Below are 20,706 nucleotides of genomic sequence, written 5' to 3'. Positions count from 1 at the left end.
ACACTTGCTCTTCTCTGTGTCCATTTGCTGCGTTCTTCTGTGTCTGCTTGGCCTCCTTTGTTGTGTCATCTTGCTGCACCAGTTCTCCCCCCACCAGCTCCCAGAGGTGTGGGCCAACTGGCCTTCACCAGGAGGCCCTGGGAACCGAACCCGGGGCCTCCCCTATGATAGGCGGGAGCCCAATCGCTTTGGCACATCCGCTTCCCTGTGTGTTTTCTTGTACTCTGCAAAGTGGTTTTGTAAATGATTGCCTATGCTGTCTGGGAGATCTTAATTTGTGATTACAATGGCTTTTCATCACTTTTTTCTGACTATTAGCTCTGTTACCACCTAAAACATTGCCCAAATTTATCTCTTTCAAAAAAATAAAATTAGCCCCCAAAATTACCCTAATTCTTTACTTTTTTTTCCCTGAGAATTTGTAATTTCTTTTTATAAGGGAAGAGTCTAAAGTGGAAAGAAAAATATTGGAATTACTCTAATCAGATGACTCTGGATTCTATTTCCATCAGAACAGACTCTAACCAAACATTTTCACTAAAATGAAGGGTTAAAAATGAAATAGTCAACAGGAAGAAATCAAAAGACAAGTAGACCATTTGTACAATTATGTTAGTAATGGTGCTTAATAGTAATTTTCCCCTTTTAAAATTTTTTAAGTGCAAAGGAAGTTCAAACATTATGGAATAGTAACAAATCTATTTAAAATACTTGGTTAGAAAAGATTGGTAAGAAAAAAAGTTCCATCATATAAGTACTTTTTAAACCAAATGTATTTTAGGTTTGAAGATTTTTAAATGGACCGATGGATGGAGAAGCAAGATAGGATGACTTTAACCATAAAAAGTACCAAGCTTTGCTCTTCCACTTCTTTGATGTACTAGCAAATGGAGTAGTCAATGAAAACTTGTATGGAAATATCTACAAAGTCCCTAGTGCCTTTATAAAGCCCTCGTGTTTTTAAACTATGATAACTACATTTATGGGTCACAATTTGTTCATACCATTTAACTGAAAATTCTTAAAATTTAGGAAAATATGAGACAATTGCACATAATGTATTCTTATTTTAGATTCAGTGGCAAATGAAAAAAAAAAATTGGCTACCAGAAATGAAAAGATAAACTGTATCTTATGGCTGGAAAATGTAAATCCCTATCCTATACAAGAAGAAAATTTAGTTTGTCTTCCACAGGAATTTTTAGACCATTTCTACCACTTGCACACACTGTTAATGCTTGAACATTTCCAAGCTTCATCAGGAATTTACAATGACTTTGTGTATAGTGTGTACAGCCCTTGCTCTTTCACCACTTGTATCCCTTACAAACAGCTCGTGCCTACATGAATTTTTGTCAAGTGACCTGACCTGGCAGGTATTTGCCAGTTCAGTACAGCCATGGGAGTCAAAGACAAGAAATGCAGGGGGTGAATGTGCAAAGATTTGTCCTGGTAACAATCATTATTTCGTGACTGTTTTTGAGTATGACATCAGAAAGAATTACAACCCTCTATATAACAATAAGGAGGTATATTATGTTAATGATGATATCTCATTAATTAAGAAAAAGGAAGATATCAGCACCTCTATAAATTAAATGTAGCTTCTTCTGAATAGAAGACATTGTTTTTAGCCTAGCACCAATACTTACTGGACCCATGGGAGGTCCACAGTCCACAGCTGGGAACTATTGTCCTATTTTATACAGTGATTTTTGGCTTTGAAATAATTTCAGACTAACAGAAAAATTTGCAAAAGTAGTAAAAATTCAGGTACAAACATTACAATGTTAGGATCACATTTGTGCTCTGGCTCACTCTCTCCATAAATAAGGTTTTTCTTAGCCAATTGAGTAAGTTGCAGACATAATGTTTCTGTACCCTTCAATTCTTCAGTGTGTATTTCCTAAAATAAAACACATTCTCTTAAGGAATCACAACACATTCATCAAAATCAAGAAATTAACTTTGAAATTACCCAGACTATTATCCAGTCTACACACCTCATTCTTAGTTTACCAGATGTCTGCTAATGTCCAATTCAGGATCACAGATTGCATTCAGCTGCTGAATCTCTTTAGCTCACCGTGGAACAGGTCTCCACCTTCATTTGTCTATCTTGACCTTAATGTTTTTGCAGAGGACAGGCCAGTTCTTCTGTGGCTTGCCCTTCAAATTGGGGTTTGACTGATGCTTCTTCATGATTAGATTCATATTATTCATTTTTCACAGGCATGCCAGTGCAGTGATGTTGTGTACTTCTCCATGCATCATACCATGATTACTCAGTGTCTCCATTGTGAAATCTGTTTCCCCCTTTGTAAATACTAAGTGCCTTGTGTGGAGATGTTTTGAAACTCTGCAGTTGTCCTGTTTCTCATCACACTTTCACCCTCTAGTTTTAGCATCCATTTACTGATCTTGCCTTGAAGGTTACTAAACAGTAATTTTTCTAGTTCCACTATCCTTTCTACATTTATTAGAATTCCATTGTTAGAAACCATTTTACTTTCTCCCCCATTTAGTTTTCATTATTTTACAAATTTATATCAGTTGTGGATTTCTACTTTCTTCTATGTGACGTAATCTATTACTAGTACTATTTATTTTCATGCTCTGATTCTCCTAGATTTTGCCAGTGGGAGCCATTTGCACTGGCCCATCACTCCTTTAGCACAGCTTTGCCTCCTGGCCCAACAAGATATTCTAGTCTCATCTTTACTTTTCCAGGCCCAGCCTGCAATCAGCCATCTCTTCAAGGAGCCGTGATTCCCCTTAGTGGAGAATGGTATTTCAAAACCAAGATAACAGAGTGCTCTGTGTACTTCCTGCAGCACGGGTCTCATTGCTTCTAGACCTTCAGGGTGTACAAGGCTAGGAAAGCCACCCACATGCACACACCTGTTTCCGCATCTATTGCTCTATCTATATTAAAAACCACAGGTTCATAATGATACATCCGATGCCAGCCCCAACCACAGCGTGCATTCCAGTCTACTCCTTTTCCATCCTAGAAACCCTCCTCCCAACAGTGAGATTACTGGCTCTCATTACCCACAATATATTGACTTACCGCTTAATCCTAAATACACACTAAGTAGTTTCAAAATTGTTAAACCATATCATTTTTAAAACTAACCTTCTAACTAGAGTTCAGCACTTGTTTATGGTGCTTTTTTAATTTAGCTTGAGGGAAAATAGGTCAGGAGTTGATGGGGTGACACCGCCCCCAACCCTTCAGTATGGTTATGGCATTTATTTCAAATACAGTGAGGTTCATGTCTTTGGTTGTATTCAATTTTAAGGTTGGTGACTTTACTTATTTTCATGATTTTTAATATATGAAACATAATGTGGATCACTGAGAAGTGACTTTTGACTTGCTTTTTAGGAATTTGTATTCTATATTTCTTTATTCATATTAGAAGATCAAATACCAATATCCTTTAAAAATACAGAAAAGCAACCTCAAGAATACCTAAATATTCAATGTCTGATGGAAGAGGTGACATTCGATACCTGCACTCAAAATATTCTAATTTTAGTCGCCCCACTGATGTAAAATCACAGTTTCTAAGAGCTGGAAAAAATCTTATTGATTAGTAAAATATTAGGATACAGAAACTTAGAGGGGTTATGTGGCTTGCCCAGAGCCACACAGTTTCTTGTCAATTTAACAGTACTGGGTGAACCTGGTTCAGTTTATAGTACCACCCAGAGAAACTGTACTTCAGCCAGGCCACGTAAATGGAAATGATCTGACACTAGTGGGGAATTGAAAAGGAACTAAATAAATAAACAGTAAAGTGCAAACGACTAACAAGAGTTTAATGGATTACAGAGGGCAATCCCTTCACTTAGAAGTTGGCCACTATAATGGTGGCAGGGTCTGCTCGTTGGCAGGCGAGGGGGAGGAGAATTCAGGTGGGGGGGTTCTGTGGGGAAGGAGGGCAGAGAGCTTCCTGGATTTTTTTGTTGTTGTTTTGTTTTGTTTTGGGGGGGGATTCTTTAGTTTTTATTTTTTTTAATAAAATTGTATTGAAGTATATCATTCCTACATGAATATACATAAACAGAGTAAAAGTTGTGAACTCACAAAAACAAACATGCAAGTCATCATACAAGGCTCCCCTATGTCACCCCTTCACCAACACCTTGCATTGTCATGAAACATGTTATAAACTATAGAAAAGCACCATCAAAATGCTACTTTTAACTATCGCCCATATGTTACATTCGGTGTATTTTTCCCCACACTCACATGATTTACACCCTGTATTAGTATTACGTATTTGTTATCATTCATGAGAGAATATGCTCATATTTGTCCCTGTTAGCCATAGTCCAATTTTCACCACTGGATCCTCTGTGTTAGACAGTCCCATGCTTCCTACAATCCAATAAAAAGTGTGCATTCAGTGGCTCTCACTTTCATCACAGAACCATTTCCAAGAGGAACACTCCCACCTGCCCTGCTTAGAAATTGCGCGGGCCTGACCACTGGATGGCAGCAGGTGCACAGCCTTTGGGTCTGTTCCTCGGGTTAGACCTTTGATATTTGCCCCGTTCTTTCTCTGCAGCCAAAACCCCACCTCAGAAGAAGTCCTGTCCTGGTCTCAGAATTTCGACAAGATGATGAAGGCCCCAGCAGGCAGAAACCTGTTCCGAGAGTTCCTCCGCACGGAGTACAGCGAAGAGAACCTACTTTTCTGGCTTGCCTGTGAAGACTTAAAGAAAGAGCAGAACAAAAAAGTAATTGAAGAAAAGGCCCGAATGATATATGAAGATTACATTTCTATACTCTCGCCCAAAGAGGTAAAAATCTGGAGAACACTGAGGGGGCTTCCTAAACCCTGAGGGACCGGTATCCAAATCGGTGTGGACAGGTTAGAAGGTTTCAGGGGCAGGTAATTTAGCTTCCATTCTGAGAAGCAGCCTGAGCAGGGACGCAGGCCTTGGAGAGCTATTAGAGCTTTCCGCCTCCTGCCTTGGTCAGTTATCCCCCGATGATTTGCGGAGCGGTCCGCTTGTTTTTCAGAATGAACACTAAGAAGCCTATTTAAGCACGATTTACTATGACAAACGTAAGTGGGGAGGAAGAATTGACTTTAGGGCAGTGTTTTCCCAAGTGTGGCCCCTAAATCTACCCTGAGTCACCTGGAGCATTGTTTAAAAAGAAAATTCTTACAGTCCATGCAGGACTTCTGAGTGTGAATTTTTGGAAGTACAGCTCAGGAATCTGCACTTTTAACACGCTTTCCCTGGGCATTACTAGTTTGAAAACCTCTGATCTAGGGGCTCCAAAAAAAAAAAACCAAAAAACAAAAAAAACCCAACCCAGAGAAAATATCATGGTTTTTGTGCTTATGTTTGAATTTCTGTTGAACTGAAGAAGGGGCTTTGCTTAGGGGAGGGCTGGAGAATGGCAATTACTTTACTTGTTCTAATGTTCCTGTTATTGAAAAGGCAAGGCATTTTCCCCTTTGTTGCAATGTACACCAAGTCAGTAACAACTTACTGCGCCATCGAACAGCACTTTTCCATGAACGTTTTAAGAAGTAATTTGCTCCTGAGAAATGTTCCAAGGTATGGAAGTGAAAACCTTCGGGCGAGGGAAGGGTTAACAGTCCGCCAGGCCCCTGGAGCGCTGAGTGTCAGGGCTCCGAGAACCACTCCGCTTACCCACCCCTCTGCCCTTTTGTCTCTCCTCGCTGGCTCTGGGTCTACACCACTATGACTTTTACCTTTGCACCTAAATATCCAGCCAGGTACTTCCTGGTCCCAGGTACTTCCTGGTCCCAGAGCCCGGCCTCCAGCCCCCTCTGCCCTGGCTCCACGGAGTGCCCTAGAGCTGGGCCTTGTCCATCATGGGATGTGGTCCCACCCTGCCTTGTGCTCTTTACCTTGAAATCCATACAGTGAATTGGTGTCCACTTTATCAAAGGCTATCATTCCCAAGTTTGGAATGCTATACCAACTATTTTACTAATGAAAAATACCTTTTTTTTTTCTTTTTAATTTTGTGAGATGGGTAAAATGTGACATTCCTATTCCATGGCCCTCCAGTAGCATTTTCTCTACAAAATGAGGTGCTTTCTTGGATTGGATGTATAAAAGATTTAGTTTTTATTTCCTAAAATAACATAGAAAAAATTGTTCATAGAAACCAGCTGGTGACAATTTTATCTTTGTGTTTGATACATGTCACCTTGAATTTTTGATACTGTCAAAATTCCCCATCCTAAAAATACATTCTTCAGGTTTCTGATCCACCTGAAACCTCCACATTCAACTAACCAATTGACTTGGATTTGGTTAATGTAAAAAAATTTATTTTCATTTCTTTTAATGTTCCATTACTCAGCACATGTTCCAGAAAATTCAAATGTGCCCTAAGATGTGTTTGTCCATAAGTCTATAAGTACAGACAGTTAAGGAATCTCTGGGAATATTATTTAGTCCATCTCTCTCCCCAAAATATGTCACATGCATCATCTTAAAATGACAGCTGTCTAGATTACCTAACCCATTTCTTTGTATTGCCATTTTAAAATGATGATTTCCATTTAAAAGTAATGTTCGGTAAAAAGGTATTCTCTATATTAAATAGATATGGTCCCTTTAACAGTCTCCATTTTTAGTTTTTATGGAAAACATTTTCCCATTGTTCTCACAGCTTCTGTTTTCCAGATGTTACTGATTGATGGAGTTTTTGAAAAGTTAATTTTCAAAAAGTCACTTCATCTTTTGGCCTTTGTTTAAAATCTCATCATCATTGATTATCGAAATTTAAATTACTGAGTCTTCAATCTTTAAGCTAAAGTATTGGAGGGGTTTTTTTGTGTTTTTTTTAATGTAATTTCTTTATTTTGAACATGAGTATCACCAAAAGCCATTAGAACATTATTTCATGATCAAGAACATGACCCTTCCTAAATTAAATTGGCATATTTCGTGTAATAGCCATACTGTTTTCTCCTTTATTTTTCCTAATGTCTACATTCTGGCCATTTCCTGCTATTTAATATCCTCAAAAGCACTACAAAGAGATAGATGAAATTCAAATTGTATTATTTTGCTACTTGTCTGCTGATTTATAAAAACTCTTGATATAGAATCTAAATGATTGGACCGTATGAAGTGCCTTTATTTCTCTCCTAACACAGTAATTCAATTTGGTTATTATTTAGCAGAAAAAATAGAATAACCAAAAGTAATTATTATAAAAGATAATTATTTAAAAGCTAGAGACATTTTTACCCTTGAATCATGTCAAGGGTAAATATGACTCATTGGTATACCACATGGTACCTGCTTTCTAGCTATCCCAGAGTGCTTTCCGATCTACTCTATTTCATGGGCTATGGGTGCAGAGACTTGTCAATTACTAATTGGCCACAATACATTAGTGATTGTTGATGATGCTGAGTAGTGGCTCTTCAAATTTTGCTTTCTAGTATTTGTAGGAAGAGCACTGGAGTAATAATCAGGTGCCCAGCATTTAGTCCTAGTTCTTCTACAATCTAGTTCCTAGTGGCCTCAGAAAAAGTCACCTCTCTGGGCTTCAGTATTCAGTTAATTTGTTTAGAAAAAGAAATGGGCACAGAGACTAGTAAAGCACATCCAGAATGGCAGCTATGAGACCCTGGTGCTACCACTTCATCCTCCCCACAAATGACCCAGTGAATCACTCATGGTGCTCCCAACTGCTGGACCCAGATTCAACCTCAGAGTCTTTCTCAACACAGTTCACAAGACAATCACTACAAACCAATCACAGTTGGCATCTAGTCCCTATTTTGGGCTATATAATCTAGCCTTTCTACCTCTGACATTCATAACTGTTTCTACTTAGAATGTTTTTATAGCACATGCACCATTTAAATATTTTATAAAGTGGTAATGACCAAATAACTGAAAATTATTGGGATTATTTTCTTGGCCAGGGCATCACTTTCTTCACTAGACTTTCATTTTACCTTAATTTGGTTAGGTTATCATGTTCTTTATTAAGTATAGAAAAAAGTCTACATTCATTACATGATTTATATAAACATGGCTTTTTCCTTAATGAAAACATTGAAGCCAGTGTTTGTTTCAAGAGCATGTCTTATGCATTTTTATAATTTTAGCATTATGTTACAAAGAACTACCATTTCTTGGCATAGAACAAACTTCAAGAGGGAAAAGGGTCAAATTTTAAGTAAAATAATATAAGGAAATAGCATCAATTTCATAAGAAAATTTCCTTTTTTTATGCTGTTCTCAAGACAAAAACAGATTGAGGTAATAAAGAGGAATTAAATACTAATATTAGCCTTGTTGCATATAACAGATTCTGGTGCAGCTTATATCTATTAAGACTTGAAAAACCCAGCAGAACAAATAATTTTAATAAAAAGTCATTTTAAAAACTATTTCCAACTCAAAAACATAATGAGTTATTGAGAGATGAAACCCTTGTAAATCCTTCAACAAATACGAGACTTTTATCTGAATCAAGGAAAACTGTATGTGCTCAGCTTTCCACAATTCCTGCCTGTTACTAACTCTGGCACTAAGCAGCTCACTTCAGAGCCCTGGAGCCACAACTTCCTTATGCTAAGGAATGAACAAGGCTGTGGAGAAAACTCTGAAATCCACTCATTTTCTCTCATTTTCAGGTTCTGCCACATGGTAATTTCAATTGTAGCAGAAACCGTTTCTTCTGATTTCACCCTACATGTCCAGTTACCATCTGGGGGGAAAAAAACAGCAATAAATCTAAATACCATAGTTTCCTAAAAATAATGCCGAAGCGATAGACGTGTGAATTCTGTTATGTGTATGTGTCTTCAAGGAAAACCGTGTGAATGTAGCACTTCCACCGATTTAAATGCACTTTTTCCTAAGTTGAACTCATTTGTCTGTATTCTCCTAGAATCATCTGTTCGTGAATGTATGTTATCATTCAAAACCTATTTTTTGAGGGTTTCCCATGAGCCAGGCACCGGATACAACGGTGAATTAGACAGGTGCTAACCTATCCTTTATGGTGCTTAAATTTTAGGAAGACGGACAAACATGTTGAAAACAAATAACTACAAATTGTGATGAACCTTATGATGGGGGCGGAGGTCGCCTAATGTAGTTTAGACTAAGGGTAGCCAGGTGAGGCCACTCTGAGAGCGTGAGGCTCAAGTTGATACAGAGGCCAAAGGCTTTGGGTTTGAACAGAGAGATGTGACTTTAACTGCGAGCAATTATTAGCGTTATTAATTTGTGTTGGGCATAAACTTGGTTGCTCGCAAAGCAGCCCTCCGTATGTTATTACAGTATGAGTCCCACAACAATCCTTCGGGCACTAGGAGAGATGTCCCCATTTTACAGCAGAGGAAACTGAGTCTTGAAGTAGAGTGGCTTGTACAAGGACAGTAGACTTATATCCGGGAGTGCTAGCATGCGAGCCCAATGGATGTGGGGCTCTCCCGGCGGCTGATTCGTTATTCCGGCGCCGCATGTTTTCTGGTGGCATTACTTAGATGTCTGTAAACCCAGAAATGGGACACAGCCACCTTAGCCACAGACTTGAACCCTCCCGAAACCAGCAGGATGTGCTTTCCCATCATTTGGACCCTACCGTGAATGTGGTTACTCCACTTTATCCCAACAACAACCCTGGCTCTAAGAAGTAAATTCAAACCATCAATCTTATTTGCAATTTATAATTCCTGTATCCACACAAAATAATCCTCCCAATGACTAAAAGTGTATATGGTAAAAAATGTATTAAAATGGAAAGAAAAATCAGATAGTTTTGGTCTATAAAATTTAATGGGAAAACAAAATTTAGTTAACATTAAAGCCACAAAAGAAAATCTCCAGTGACAGAAATTATCATTGGTTACTGCAATAAGGACCTAAAAAGGAAAAAAAATTTTTTTTTCAATTAGGTTTTACTTGGAAGAGAATCTTAAATAAACATCAGTAAAATTAAAAATAAAATCTACAAAAGTTTTTAAGAAGTATTAATTGCGATATAGAAAAAATTATTCATGGAATTAAGTTAGTTGACTTACAGGAAACAAAAAAAAAACTTCCAAAAAACAAAAACAAAAAAACTTCCAGTGAAAATTCATCATTGTAGGTATAATTTTGCCCAGAATGTCCACAGGGTCAAAATTGCCATTGTGTCTTGATGGCTAGAACAAAAAGGCAGGATCAAATGTTGTGTAGTCCCTTTCAGCAGTGTTAATCCATTTCAGTATTTTCTATAGTAGGTAGGAAATCCAGTCAGATTAACCACAGTATGAGCTCATTTTCCCCCAGGTTTTCCAAGTCACAATGGCAAGATTTCTGTCCGCCTTCTCTCCACTTTACCTCCACACACTCTTGTTGAATCTATAGCTCTCATTACATTTTCCTCTCCAACTAGTTCATGGAATTGCAAGCAGGCAGGTTATTTTTAAGACTTATTTTGTTTGTCTTCATTTATTCCCGCCCCCCCCCCCCTCATGGTTCTATCATCTGTCTGCTTATTGTTTGCTCGCCTTCTCCAGGAGGCACCAGGAACCGAATCCAGGACCTCCTCCAACAGCCTGAGCCATATCTGCTCCCTGTAGGCTGCGGCAACTGCTGGCTTGTGGCATCAGCTCGTCTTCTTTTAGGAGGCACCGGAACCCTAACTTGGGACCTCCTATGTGGTAGGCGGGTGCCCAACTGGTTGAGCCACATCCACTTCCCAGCAGGCAGGCAGTTTTACTGCTTGCAAGCCCCTTGCTTCTCTCCTGCCCCGTCTCCTGCTCCCTGTGGAAATGAATGCTTCTAAGTCCGCTGGGGTCTATCTCAGAGCCACTCGTGCCTTTTTAAAGCTGCAGCCGCCACATCTCAGCAATGCCAAAGTTGCCAGCATGGCTAAAGCTGCCCGTTAAATGTCACCAAACCTGCCAGTGCTGTCTTGTGCTCTAACTGCCCCCACAGTAGTAGTCCTTCTTTCAACTGTCATTGCTGCAATCCCTCCCTCCAACCAGGAGTAAGTCTACCAGACTAGGAGAAGAACTTTACTTTGCCAGAAGAGAGTCCTTGTCTGGTGCTATTCAACTCTCTCCTTCCCTAGGCTAGTTCTTGCCAGGAAACTCCTCAGTGCCGCAGGCAGTGGAAGCCCGGACAAGCCTGACTCCGGAAGTCAGTGACTCAGGCCCAAGCTAGGATCCACCCCCACTATCTTGTATTCTAGATGTTCCATGTTCTGCAGCTCAAAGAAGCCACAAGGTGAAACTATAGATTGTTACACCCATGGGGTTCATCCTTGTTATCTGACCTCTCTACCCTGCTTTTGACTGGACAACACCCTTTTCAAGTAAACAGCCAGATCTTAAGTTAAATGCTTTATTTTTTAAATGGAAAAAGCAAATTTTTTTTGTTACACATAACTAAATGTTGAATATCACTACTTTTCTACCTTATATCTATCCTATTTATAATTTGCAAAAAAAAAAAAAATTAAATGAGGCCTTGACATTTAGCAATTCAAGTTATTTTATTTCTCTCTTACAATAACTAATATGATTCCAACTACTGATAGGAAAGCATTATACCATATTTAATTATAACATTTTTTAAAAATTAAATGGCCCTCTCATAACTCATATAACCTTTCCTTCTCCAACGGAACAAATTCTCTCAAGCTTGAGCATAAGAACACCCCTTACAAAAACACTGGAGTGTGTTAAGACCTTACCAGGCCGTAATGCCACATTTCAGAATAAGATGAATCAGTTTAAACTCTAGTGTTGACAGTTTCCTGTTGAGTGGAAACATGGGAAGATATGCTTAGATAAAATGAAAACCTTAGGAAAAAAATTCTGTTCTTTTTAAAATTTTGTACTTGGCCAACTCATATGGCAATAGCAGAAAATAAAGCAAAAATGATGTTTCCAGAACATCCTTACATTCTGCCTCTTAAAAAAAAAAAAAAAAGAATTCCTGACAAGAATATAGTTGAGCAGAGAACTGTTTACTTGTTTCTATATACGAGTTGGTCTAGCTAAACCACAGACATTCCTCCTGGCTCTCGGGTCCCTGACAAATCCCACCATGGCACAGCATCAACCCACCCAAGCCCCCTGGTCTGTGGAGCTTAGGAATCGAGACACAACAGAGTGCGGGCGGCTTCCAGCACGCGGGCTGTTTCAGAGCCCAGAGCTAGCCCAAACAGTGGGCAGGAAATGGAGCCAGAACAAGAAGGGTGTTTGCAAGAATGCTTATGACAAAACGTTGAGACGTAAATCTGAAAGGTTTGCATGGATACGAGTGTATCATGAGACAAGTAACTGGGGCACGATGTCCTGGTCCTTGTTTAATAGTGAAGATTTAGGAAACCAAGGACTCTTGAGTGATTGTTGGCCTCTTGTAGGGTTTTCCTAATATGCCATTTCAGGCAGAGCTTTAGTCTTATCTCCCTGCTATTTATTTACTTTTAGGTGCCAGGGCCAGGGAGTGAATCTGGGAAGTGAATCTGTGGGAAACAGGCACTCAACCATTGAGCTGTATTGGCTCCCCCCGAGTTGGTTTTTTCATTTGTTTTGTTTTTAGGAAGTACTGGGGAGCAAACCTGGGACCTTGTATGTGGGAAGCAGGCTCTCAACTGCTTGAGCTACATCTGCTCCCCTATTTTTCCCCACTGCCTTTTCTAACAATTCCTACCAATCCCAGCAGGATTTTGCATTTATTGGGGAAAAAAATTACTGAATCATTGCAGAATGTAATTTTTGTTCACTTTTCAAATAACATGCATTGATTATTCTAATGGATATTCTCAATTCCTATTTACATTTCTCATTTCAAAAATTTCCCTTCAAGCAGTTATTTGTTGTAACATCAGGACCGAGATCTTTGGATGTGTTTCTACAGGATGACGACCCAAGAAATGAAGAATGGCCCTTGTGGAGCTTCCACATTATCAGTTTCCCTTTCCTCCTTTTGTCACAATAGAATTTGTTGGAGATAACATTATCTGGAATTAGCATTTGATAAACATGTTAATTTTGCTAGAGAATTCCTCTTTGCCAGTAGATTTTCACTTGTCCTGATCGAGTCACCACCACTTAGGAGAAGGCAGTGAGTTCATGTTCTAATCAGGGAATTCTCTGGTACCTCAACGATGATGAGAAATTGTCAAACTCCTGAGGGAACGAAAGAGAAGATAAACCCAAGTAAGGCAAGGTGTCTGTGAAGTAAATTTCCAGCTTAAAAAACAAATTTTTTGTTTGGTTTAATTCAACCTGTGAGGAAGAAAGTATAGAGGGTTTTGTAACCTTTGAAAGTATGACATCAAGGGTTTAGGTACTTGCGCTTACTCTCTGAAGTTTCTCTGAAGTGTCACAAACCTATTGCTACTCAAATGAGATCCTGAAAAAACCTTATTTAATGTATCTGCTCTTATTTCTTTTTAGGTCAGTCTCGATTCTCGAGTTAGAGAAGGGATCAATAGAAATCTCTTGGACCCTAATTCTCACATGTATGAAGACGCTCAACTTCAGATATATACCTTAATGCACAGAGATTCTTTCCCAAGGTTTTTGAACTCTCAGATATACAAGTCACTTGTTGAAAGTACTACAGGCTCTACTTCTGAATCTTAATTTTCTTTTAGCAAAAAAATAAATAAATGATTTCAGAGGGCTGAGAAAGTAGTTAAATAACATCAGAAACTGAGTTCCTGGAGAACTACAGTTTAGCATTCCTCAGGCTACTGTGAAAACAATACACCATTATGGTCTTTGTCTCCATTTGGTTAAGTTTGGAGAAAATACCACATAAAACAAAAGTATTGCCAAATTAAGTCTGTTTTATTCAACATTAATTCTACTTGCAAGCAAACTGTATTTGTAGTCCTATGAACAGTCTCCTAATATAACTGCAGACACTGCATGTGCAAAGTAAAACTGCTTCGTTTGCCGCGTAGTTGCAATATTTAATCCAATGGCTTAACTTTTATCTGTATTTAAGGACTTTTGTGCAATATGGTCTTATAGAAATAATTGCCAAAAATGGGCTGTGGTTTGCATTTTTTTAGATAATCTGACAGAAAAAAAAGCCACTTTTTAAAAAATGTAACAATAGTATTCAACATGCTATATACTGTGTTCAGTACACTAATTTTGAAGCCAATATTTCTGTACATGAAAAAAAGAGCTATTTATCACTGTTTGCTGGAAAATCCTAGTGAAAGGATTCCTCTGGTTGCTCACTGCCAAAACTGTGGCATTTTCATTATGGAAGAGTTTGCTATGTAAAAAAAAGGACAAACAAAAAGCACAAACAATTTGAAGATATCCTATCTCAATGACAAATCAATGAGTGACAGTGTTTTTAATTGTAATAGAAAAAAAAGAATCTATGTATATATCGGATGTCCAAAACTGTTATTAACTTATTAAAGAATGGCTCTCCAGTTCTAAAACAGTTGTGTAAAGTTATGTATTTAATCAAGAAAAAAAAAAACGTAAGCCTGATAACTTGGCTTTGGAATATAAAGGATTTAATAAAGGAATGCCTACATGTAGCATTATAAAATATTTTAATGAATAGTACCTGTCCTTTGGCATATTTTCCTTGATAGTGAAATCTAATGAGAAGCTAAGTTTTTAACCAAGAAAAGTTTTATAAGGATTATGAAGAAGATAATTCTCTACTTTAGACCTTAATTGTTTTTACATAGTATGAGAATGACTTAATTTTTAAATGGTTAAAACCAAACTATCAATTCTCATCCATAATTAAAAGGCAGTACAGTGCTCAAATCTTATAGCTGCCATATTATTTTTATAAGTATCATTAAAACTTTAACACAAAATACTTGCCTAATATCGGCATGTACTTTTGACATTCAAGAAAACAGTATCCTGTCATGTACAAAAATAAAAAAATAATCAATGTCGTATTTATATCAAGGTGTTACATTTGAATATGAATATCCCCTGGAGGCTATTTTTTTAATCTTAAACTGAATGAATATAACACTGAAGTAACCTAAAATGAAAGTTTTAAAAATATTTATATCAACTGAGAACACTGGCCTTATATTAAGGATGATATTAAAATTATAGGTTTTCTTTGTCATTTTTAACTACCTCTCATTTTTTAATTTATTAAACATGTTTTTTAAAAAAAACAAGTTTGGGGTTTTCTTTTTCAATTTATTTTACTTGAAGGCTGGCATTGTAAGTTTCTTTTCCATAATCTTAAAACATTTAAAGAATTGATTTTTTAAGTGAATTTGATTTTCTAATTTATATAGAATTCAGGAGATATGATTAAAAGGGCTATTACCTATTCCCTATGCAAATATTTTAACTGTTGCAGTTTGACAAAATGGGATTTTAAAAAAGTTTGCAGAGTAGAAAACATGTTCTGTTTACACTGGCGTTGCTGACTATCCTACCATATTCAGCACTTTTAAATACATTATTTATGAAAATGTAGTGAAAACGCTATCAAGATAGAAAATATTTATAATTTCTTTTAATAAATGCCTGTTTTGTCTGAAAGTGTTACTGTGTTGAAACGTACTTTATCCATGTCCATTAGATATTTACTATTTGAATAATTGTTTTCAGTAATACGTTGAAAAAGATAGCTATGAAGATGTTTACAGTCATATTTTTTCCTAGAGTGAAGAAAAATACCTAGAATCATCACTTCTATTGTGAAGTTCTATTGTTCCTGAAATTATTTAACTTTTTGATTAGAATTGAGTTTATTGTGCTACTATGATGTATACACATATATGGTGTAATATACTCGTTTCTGTGATTGAGGCACAATAAATGGGTGCACATGACTAAAAAATATGTAATATACAATGATATACCGCATGCATCGATCTTTTTAAAGGTAGACTTTATATTCTTGTTGTTACTATATGATGATGACCTGCTAGTCATAAGTTATCTTTATAAGATACTTTGGACTCTTAGATGAATTGTCTGTCTGACAATATCTTCAATATTTTACCAAATGTAAAGGATAAGGGCACTTATAAGAGTCCTAATCTCTAACTTGGGCATTTGTAGAGTACAGATTTTGAAACTGGTGTATCCTTTTGAAACCTAATTAGGAAGTTGTCTTGAGGATGATTCTAAAGCAAATTTACACGTCAGATGTTGGTAGCCATGCTATGTGAGCATTTCTGAGTTAAACTCCTATTTTCGGGGACTGGGTAGTTCTCAATTAATTTCAAAATGTTTAAAGTTTATCTAGGAGTGTGTCTGTATATTTGCCAATCTACCAATTTTTGAAATAGGGCATACTTTCTTCTATTTAAGTTATGGAGCTATAATAAACAAACAAAAAGCCCTCAACTGGTGTCTATGCTACCATTCTAAGAGCACAATATTTACTTTATTAGATTTGTTCCGAGTAGATTACTCTCTGAGGAAAAATGAGCACTTTAGGAGGAGCGCTTTGCATTTTAGATTGCCAAGATATCTTTGTATAATGTTAGAATCTGCTCTTGCACCCAGAAAGAGGGTCATGCACTTTCCAATGTGCAAACCTTCAGAGGTATGTATAATAGAAAGCAGAGGACCCATAATTTATGAAGTGGAGAGCAAGATTTCTTCAGAGATTGATCCTGTAAACAGACCACAGGGAATAATGGGTGACACTTCACTATGGATAGCTGTTATGTTACCCAAGGGCAGTATAGATGATCTGACAGTGTTGTAGGGGCAGCTTGAAGCACATTAGGTGGTGACCTGGCATATGAACAAGAGCAAAACAATTTTGTTATCAAAGTTATGAAGTGCAAAAATCGAGACCATAACGTGGTCCTTTTATTTTTTAAATCACAATCTGTACATAGAATGACCAGCTCTGATACTCGATCATGGTGCACGGGATGTTTATTACTATTTTTTAATCCTTTAATGTTGCCTAGATCCTAATTTACAGAATGAAATGTATAATTTTACCTGATAGTTCAGTTTTGCAAAGGGACTACAGAAATAGGTAAATGTTTATTTATTAAGGGGGAAATACATTTTCACCCCCATTAAACTGCTTTAAAAATATCTGATTATTACTTTTGAGTATATCCATTTTTTCTATATACCTTTAGTTTATGCTGAAAAATTGATATAATTATGACAAGTTACATTTGCAAAGGATACATATCAGATGGTCTCGGAACAAAAAGGGTAGTTTAAAATACAATCAGAAAATAAAATAAAATACAATCAGAAAACTGGAAAATAAAAGCCATTTTGAAAATGACCTAAAATCTCCTAGGGAGATCTGAAATGCCCATAGACAGAACCTTATCAAATGTGTTTGATAAGATATACTGGCAAATTATTTTAAAAGGTCATCAAGATTTTCCAGGAAAAACTTCTTGCCAGTGTTTTTACTTTTACAATTTATGATCCTAACGCTCCAAATTTATTTTGCAAACACATATTTTTTTCAATTCTTTTTAAATTTATCAGTAGAAAATATTGCTGTGCTGAAAAACCAGTATTCAATCTGTAAAACTGTCAGTCATCCCTATCTACAATTGCAAAACTGGTATCAAAACCTTGTTTCAGAGCTTTCCCGCAACACTCTTAAAATACTCTTGCAACACACAATAGTGCACGGTGATAAGTATTTTTTCAAAATAACAAGGTCTAATTTATGAGTATTTCAGAAATTGTTGCTTTCACAGGTGTTGTCCCCTCCCACACAAAGTGGCATCTTTTCAGATTAGTTCAAGGAGAAAATAAACATTTTTAATGAAAACACTCTGAAAGGGAGAGTGCCACCCTAACAGATGGCAGATCCAGTTCTGAGAACTAATTTTATTCCTATAATGAACCCTCTAAGATGAAAAGGGAAATGGAGTTATTAAGCACTCATGACAATGACCAAATATAATTTTTTTTTCACATGATGTTCAACAGCAGAATTTCATTTCTCTATTTCTCATATTAAGTCCCTTTTTGTTTCAGAAATTTCAGGATTTTAAAGCTGTTGACTTACACCTGTTGTCACAGCATTTGTTTTCAAATAGAAATAAATATTTTGGAATAGTTAAATTGTGTTTTTCTTCTGGGCTTTGATACATTTTCTTTGTAAAGATCTAGTTGCTATTGCTCTATTAAATTGTTAAACATAAAATGCTTACTTATGGTAATGTCCACAAATTCATAAGTGGAGTATAGTGTAAAGAACATTGGAAATATTAAGAACTTCCCATTTTTCAAGAATGTATTAAACATCATCGTAATGTACTTTTTCCCTTGTTTTTCAAACTGTACTTTAAAAATCTGGCTTAATTTTTCATCATGTGATACAAACCCACTGTTTTCTGTCACCAACATGACATGGAATCTATAGTCTAGAAATAATACATCTTTAAATAGTTACTGTAAATTGAGAGCTTGAAAATAAAGTTTAAATAAGAGAATTCTTTGAATATTTTCAAAGGAAATTAAAAAAACATTCTCTAGGATAAGAATATATATATAAATATCAAGTCATTTATGAAATAGATGGGGGGGCGGGAGTGTGGAGCTAAAACCAAACTATATGAGATGGACTATTAGGCAGCAGTGCTACTGGCATAGAACCAAAAGCAGATTTTTAAGGATTAGGGTAGAATGATTTCATTTCGTACTTTTCAACAGGAAATACAAAAAGAATGAAGATGATTATGTTTTCAAATAAACTTTATTAAACTTTTACAACAATTTTAGATTTACAGAGAAATTGCAGAGGTCCCCCACCCATTTTCCCTATTAACATTTTACATTATGACAAGCCATTGGTGCCATTATTAAGTTCATCATTTATTCCTATTTCCCTAGTTTTTACTTAAAGTCCTTTTATCGTTCCAGGATCCTATCCAGGATACCGATATTACATTTAGTTGTCACATCTCCGTAGGATCCTCTTACCTGTGAGATTCTCACTTTCCTTATGTTTGATGACCTTGACAGTTTTGAGGATTACTAGTCAGGTATTCTGTAAAATGCCCCTCAATTGGGATTTGTCTGATGTTTCTCATAATTATACTGGGGTTATGGGTTTTTGGAAGGAAGGCAAGAGAAGTGTCATTCTCGTCACATATCAAGGGTTCATATTATCAATGTCAAGTAATGTCACTTTCGATGCTGACTTTGATCATATTTGTTAGTTTTCTCCCCTGTAAAGTTACCCTTAGTACTATTTTTTTCCCCTTAAGAAGTTATGTTGGAAGTAAATTTCCTGGGCATTTACAATGAGTAACAATTCTGAGATTCCTCAACACTATTATGTTCCATTAAATTATTACTAACAAATGGTAGGAACAAATATTATAAACTAGAAAGTGAAATGGAAAAACAGAACTACCAAAGTGTTAGCTTGCATATACGCTTAATGGAGGTAGTAAAACTCTTTAAGACTTAGTAAATGTCGTAAAAGGTAATTTAAATCCATAACCATTTTACAGAGAGCTTTTCTATATTGCCCTCCACTGAAAAATGAAAAATATTGAAATCATGTAAAAGACATATACTTTTTCTTTAGCTTTAACCTGTTAGTCACATGTAATGTTTCTTGTATATGATTTCAGGATGTTTGCTAAATATTAAAAAGAATTTCAATGTGTTTGGTTCTGTATAAATTATCATATTGAATGTCTATATCCATACTTTGGACTCTACTGCTATGGATTAATAGACCATAAGGAAGTTTTGAATGAAGGAACACAACTTCAGAAGCACTGTGCTTGGTTATTTTGCAATTCTAAAATAACTAGGTATTCATAGATGGATTAGACGATCCAGATTATTTTTCCTCCAGTATAAAGTGTTGTGGGCTTCCCTCCCCCTTCCTTGATTCTTTTTCATCATTTTACCTATGTATAATTGACTTCTTGAAATGCTAGATTTTTCAACATGTAGAATTTGAGCATGATAATAATGTAAGAAAATTCAGAAGTCTCTAAGTATATTCCTTTGCATTTTCAAAGCAAATCAAACTACAGCTGTTCTCATTTGATTATATCGTGTGAACTGATGGATATTATTGTAAAATGCATTTGCATTACACTTTCTTAAAATGTTCTGAATTAATAGAGAATTCACCCATGTATCCATAGAGAAGTTACTGTTTTCTCATTGGTGTAACACTATAGGAATAAAAGGTAGCACTTAATAGTGTTAAATTGCTTATGCAATGAGGGAAAAAAATTGCGTATGCTTATGAGGGAAAAAAATAAATTTTGGTTGGATTCTTTACATTGTTCTATGAGGTTACTGCTATAAAAAGTTGCACCTTTGGTAAATAATAAAGTATTATTCTTGAAATGCCTTATGTTTTTACTATTCAGCCAAGAGAGATTTTTCACATCCAGTTCAAATGAAATAGTGTTCCAAACGAAAGGTAAACAACCTGACCAGTCCTAAGATCGGAGTTAAATGAGCTTCAACCACTAGGTTAAGGCAAAACTATTTCATGAAGCAGTGTGGTTTGAATGCACATTCAAAGTGAAGCAAAGAACTGAGATAATTAGTTGTAGATTTTAAGTATCAAAAGCTATCTTTGCTTTATATTATTTGGAGAGTCATTTCGTTCGTCACTTCACTTGGCATTTTTGTATTTAGCGTGAAGGGATAAAAAGAGGCAAAGCAAACTCATTTTCTAAGGATTATTTTAAACTTAACCTTAATAGTTTTTATTAGATACTTACAGGTGTTTTAA

General features: G+C 36.3%; 1 protein-coding gene across 2 annotated transcripts in view; it reads left to right on the top strand.

Annotated features, from left to right (window-relative positions):
* Positions 1–20,312, top strand: part of RGS17 (regulator of G protein signaling 17) — a 142,231-nt gene extending 121,919 nt beyond the window's left edge. For both annotated transcript variants that reach the window (XM_071212544.1, XM_058289700.1), the window contains 2 exons: positions 4,581–4,815; positions 13,434–20,312. In XM_071212544.1, coding sequence (XP_071068645.1) covers positions 4,581–4,815; positions 13,434–13,622 — 424 coding nt within the window. In that variant the 3' untranslated portion in view covers positions 13,623–20,312. The remainder of the gene's footprint in view (positions 1–4,580; positions 4,816–13,433) is intronic.
* The last annotated feature ends 394 nt before the right edge of the window (positions 20,313–20,706 follow it).

The sequence above is a fragment of the Dasypus novemcinctus genome, chromosome 28 (assembly GCF_030445035.2).
Source record: "Dasypus novemcinctus isolate mDasNov1 chromosome 28, mDasNov1.1.hap2, whole genome shotgun sequence".
In the NCBI taxonomy this organism is placed as follows: domain Eukaryota; kingdom Metazoa; phylum Chordata; class Mammalia; order Cingulata; family Dasypodidae; genus Dasypus; species Dasypus novemcinctus.
This window is presented reverse-complemented; position numbering and strand designations above follow the sequence as displayed.